Source organism: Limulus polyphemus, unplaced genomic scaffold, assembly GCF_000517525.1.
Source record: "Limulus polyphemus unplaced genomic scaffold, Limulus_polyphemus-2.1.2 Scaffold3652, whole genome shotgun sequence".
Taxonomy (NCBI): Eukaryota; Metazoa; Arthropoda; class Merostomata; order Xiphosura; family Limulidae; genus Limulus; species Limulus polyphemus.
The window spans coordinates 111,628-116,594 of NW_013669262.1; the positions used below are offsets into that span (position 1 = coordinate 111,628).

Genomic DNA, 4,967 nt, shown 5'->3' on the forward strand with positions numbered 1-4,967 from the left:
ATAGTAGTAGTATTTATAATTCATGAAACATTCCACTTAAATCTATCTTTAATCATCATTATCAACTCAATAGTAGTAGTATTTATAATTCATGAAACATTCCACTTAAATCTATCTTTAATCATCATTATCAACTCAATAGTAGTAGTATTTATAATTCATGAAACATTCCACTTAAATCTATCTTTAATCGATGTTATCAACTCAATAGTAGTAGTATTTATAATTCATGAAACATTCCACTTAAATCTATCTTTAATCGATGTTATTAACTCAATAGTAGTAGTAGTATTTATAATTCATGAAACATTCCACTTACATTTATTTTTTTAATTCTTTAATCAACATTATCACATTGTAACTTTACAGTCAAGGGTTTAGGCCATGATGACAAGTTTTGCTTGTGTCTTTAAAATAGTTAAAAAAAATATTTGTCATGGTTTGTAGCTTATACAAGCATCTAAGTCTAATTATTTGTTAGGTACTAATTTTTATTTATTTTGTAATTGTTACTGCTAGATACCATTTACTTATTAGTATATATCCTATGTTTCAACTCTTAATCTTTTTTCAGAGACATACTGAGAAGGAATGTTTGATGACAGTTAGGGATAGGACTTAATCCTGAAGTTTCTTGTTAGAAAGATTGGTGTGATATCCATTCAAGTTAGGGCTTAAATCAATTATTTGGATGGTTTTAAGAGGAGTTCAGGTTTTGCTGACTTCTGTGTTAGATTGACTTGGTACATTATCAATTAAATGGATGTAGAAGAATTTTTCTTTTATGTTTCTTTTTCTTATATGTGATTCATATCACATTATTTTATGGTTATTCCAGTTTATCATATGGTTTAGTTATTTTTCAACATTATTGGTTGTTATTATTTATAATGCAAAGTTTTATATGTGTTCAGCGTGTGTCCTTTTAAATTCTAACTATGTATTACTCCAAAGTATTGGAGTGAAAGTTCACAAGGAATGTTGTAAATTGTTTTCCTCTCTAATGAAGCTGGATGGTTTGGCATGAATACTGTTTTAACTTTATGCTGATTAAATATTATCTCAATTTTTTCAGAGAGTCATTTGACACTGGGGAACATGGCTGTGTGTGTATAATCTTCTTGGTGTTTATCTTATTTTGTGTTCCAGGTATTTATTATTATAGAGTTGTAGTGACATGTTTTGTACTTCTTAATAATATCTTCTGTATTACAAGTCTTGTTTACTCAAGAAACTAGGCAGTCTGTGATACCCCTCTTTACTGTGTTTGGGTGGTATAATATGTAGCAGTAGCAGTTTCCTGTAAACTTTGTGATATGAGTTATGTGTCTTGGTAGCCATAACACCTTGGAATGGGAGTTCATATCTTTTCCTGTTTCAGTTGTAAATTGTGTTCCTGAATTTTGGAGTCTTGTTTGTAGAGTGTAGCCATACAACCAACATATCTCAGCTATATACTGGATCTAATAAGATTTTTTTGACAGTGTTATCTTTGAACTGTGCCTTGAACAGTTTACTGAGTATGATGATAGTGGTAAGACCATTGCTAGGCCTTCTTGTTTTTCATATAATGTATCTTTATATTGAAAAAGTAGATTTTGAGTTTTGTTACTGTGGAGATTGTCAGTTGAGTGTATTCCTTGAGAGCTCTGTCATTTCAAGCTCTTGGCAAATTGTGTAGTTTAGTGAAGTGGTACATTAGTGAAGTAGTTGGATACTTCAAAGCTGATCATTGTATCTTGTGAAGTCATTGTATGGTACATTAGTGAAGTAGTTGGATATGTCAAAGCTGGTCATTGTATCTTGTGAAGTCATTGTATGGTACGTTACTGAAGTAATTGGATACGTCAAAGCTGGTCGTTGTATCCTGTGAAGTTATTGTATGGTACATTAGTGAAGTAGTTGGATACGTCAAAACTGGTCTTTGTATCTTGTGAAGTTATTGTATGGTACATTAGTGAAGTAGTTGGATACGTCAAAGCTGGTCATTGTATCTTGTGAAGTCATTATATGGTACATTAGTGAAGTATTTGGATACGTTAAAGCTGATCATTGTGAAGTTATTGTATCTACAGCATAAATTTAGAACTTTTTCTTATTTAAAATTTCTAATTCTGAACCTTTTTATTTTAAAAAAAAGCTAAGAGACCATTGCATTTAGAAATGGCTAAAATACTGATAATAATCAATCTTCTCTTAATCTAGTTCACATCCTAATGGTCATTTTTCATAGAAATTATTGATATAAATACCATGTAGATCAATAATATTTTTGCCATATCCCAACTGGCCTGTTGAGCTATTGTATTGGGCAAAAGGCTTTGTCAGCACTTGATGTAACAGATTTAATGAGGTTGACATATTATAACATGTTTTCTTTGCTTTCACTCATAAATTCTTATAACTTATATTTCTTTTATTTATGGTTATATTGTAAATAATATCAAATGAATAACAGTGTAATATTTGAAGAACTAACATTGAAAACACATGATTCTGTCATCAGCTGATTCTCATATTAGACAGCTGATTCTGGAGATGATAATGAGTTATTATTATTTGCTGAGGTCTGAAAGACAAAAGTAACAGATTCAAAACGACTGGTGCTTATTTATTCTTGTATATACTCTGCATAAAAACTATTATATTAAAGATTGAGCTGTTTTAAATATTTAAATTATGTATTTCATAATGAAATATATTTAGTCTTTTTTGACAAGTTCTCACTAAAGGATAGAATTAAATGTTAAAGTGTACTGATCAGGAAAGGGGACAATTGTGAGGAAAAAAAAGCACAGAAATTGTATCTTGAGAATAAAGATGGCAACTGATTGCCAGTTGGAAGAAAGGTAATAACTAGATCTCTCCTTGGAGAGAAAACAGGACAACTGATATTGCTGTCTTATTTCTCATACGGTGAAGTTCATGTTTTCTCTCTCTGAGTTTCAGATCTTGTTTTATTTCTTACAAGGTGAGATTAAGATGTTTCTTCTCTCCTAAATGATTGTCTGGATGCTCTCTATTACCAAGGAACAATTCATGTGCTTTTTTTGTCACAATTGTCCTTTTCCTCATCAGAACACATTAATGTTGAACTCTAAAACTTGTAAAAAGTGGATAAATCATTTTGCAATATAAAATCATTTAATTTATAGGCTTACAATATTTTGACACTTGTATACACACACACACACACACACACAAACAAACAATTTTGCTAACAGCTGTTGTAAATGACTAGTGTAACAATTTATAAAACTATAGAAAATTTTAATTAACAAATGTTTAAACTTTGTTTTTTTGCCTATAACATAGAATATTAACATGCTCACAATTCTAATAAACACTTTTGATAGTTTTCAGCATAAACTAAGGAAAATAGTGGAGCACCTGGCATTTAGGTAAGTTAACCATTAAAATTATTGAGAGATTGGATTTTCTGATATTGTAGAATTTAGTGTAAATTACACTGTTAATTTTATAAGAATTTTACTATGTACCTTGATTAAAGGGATTTATTATAAGATTCTTAAAGGTTATTCTTTTCATGATAAAAATATAATTTATACTATTTACTTTGAGAGATTTGAAAACATTTTAAAATTTTATTATGTTCTCTAAGTTATAAGTATTGTATATAATACAATAAGATGCATTTTGAGAGATTAATAAAAAAAGAATGTTTTGGTTATTAAACAACCTACTGCAATGTATTTGCTAGTAATACAATTATATATTAAAATTTTAAAAAATCTTCTGAAAACTGTAGATAAAATCAGTGTTTGATTACAATGTCTATTGTTTCAGGGTTTTTGGACTGTTTCTAATTATTGTTGATATCTGTGTTCTAATTGCTGACTTGGCACAACCCAATCTTCCTCCTCGGAAACAACAGGCATATGATTTTACAGCTCTCTGCTTTGTTTGTTACTTTGTTGTGGAAGTTATTCTGAGAATTATTGCCAAAGGGTAAGTTTCACTGGATTTTAAATACAAAATAACTTATTATCTTAATTAGTCAGATATATATAGTACTAAGTTTATTAGTTAGCCTAATTCATCATGTAATCAGTACATTCAAACTCTTGAATATTCCAGAGTTGGGCTTCAGTTGTACTATAAGCCTTATAGTTCCCCCACTTATTTATTAGCTAGTAATACAGGTGTTGTTCTTTCAGTGATTGGTTTACTGTATTTCACTAAACAAATTTTTTATTGGCCTATAATATATGTATTGTGCTTCATGAGTAATTGATTTAGCTTATATTGTTTATCAAAAAATACTACAGTTTCAACAATACCAAGCAAATTGTAACAAAATTAAAAAATGTTATTACCCAGATGTACAATGAAAATAAGTTTATAGTTTAAATTTTTACCTTAGCTGATCATGTTACAAACAGTTATAGAGATAAGTACAACTATAGACAGAAACATGGTAGTTGAGCTGATCATGTTACAAACAGTTATAGAGATAAGTACAACTATAGACAGAAACATGGTAGTTCAGCTGTCCCTGTTACAACCATTATAGAGATAAGTACAACTATAGACAGAAACATGGTAGTTCAGCTGTCCCTGTTACAACCATTATAGAGATAAGTACAACTATAGACAGAAACATGGTAGTTGAGCTGTCCCTGTTACAACCGTTATAGAGATAAGTATAACTATAGACAGAAACATGGTAGTTGAGCTGTCCCTGCTACAAACCATTATAGAGATGAGTACAACTATAGACAGAAACATGGTAGTTGAGCTATCCCCACTACAAACCATTATAAAGATAAGTACAACTATAGACAGAAACCTAGTAGTTGAGCTATCCCTGTTACAACCATTATAGAGATAAGTATAACTATAGACAGAAACATGGTAGTTGAGCTGTCCCTGTTACAACCATTATAGAGATAAGTATAACTATAGACAGAAACATGGTAGTTGAGCTGGCATAACATACACTATCC

At 30.0% G+C, this 4,967-nt stretch overlaps 1 protein-coding gene across 3 annotated transcripts in view; it reads left to right on the top strand.

The window, feature by feature from the left end:
- The window catches only part of LOC106469777 (phosphatidylinositol 3,4,5-trisphosphate 3-phosphatase TPTE2-like), a 15,572-nt gene that overhangs the window by 6,884 nt on the left and 3,721 nt on the right, over positions 1 to 4,967 (top strand). For all 3 annotated transcript variants that reach the window (XM_022398335.1, XM_022398333.1, XM_022398334.1), the window contains exons 3-4: positions 3,357 to 3,401; positions 3,808 to 3,969. In XM_022398335.1, the coding sequence (XP_022254043.1) occupies positions 3,357 to 3,401; positions 3,808 to 3,969 (207 nt within the window). The remainder of the gene's footprint in view (positions 1 to 3,356; positions 3,402 to 3,807; positions 3,970 to 4,967) is intronic.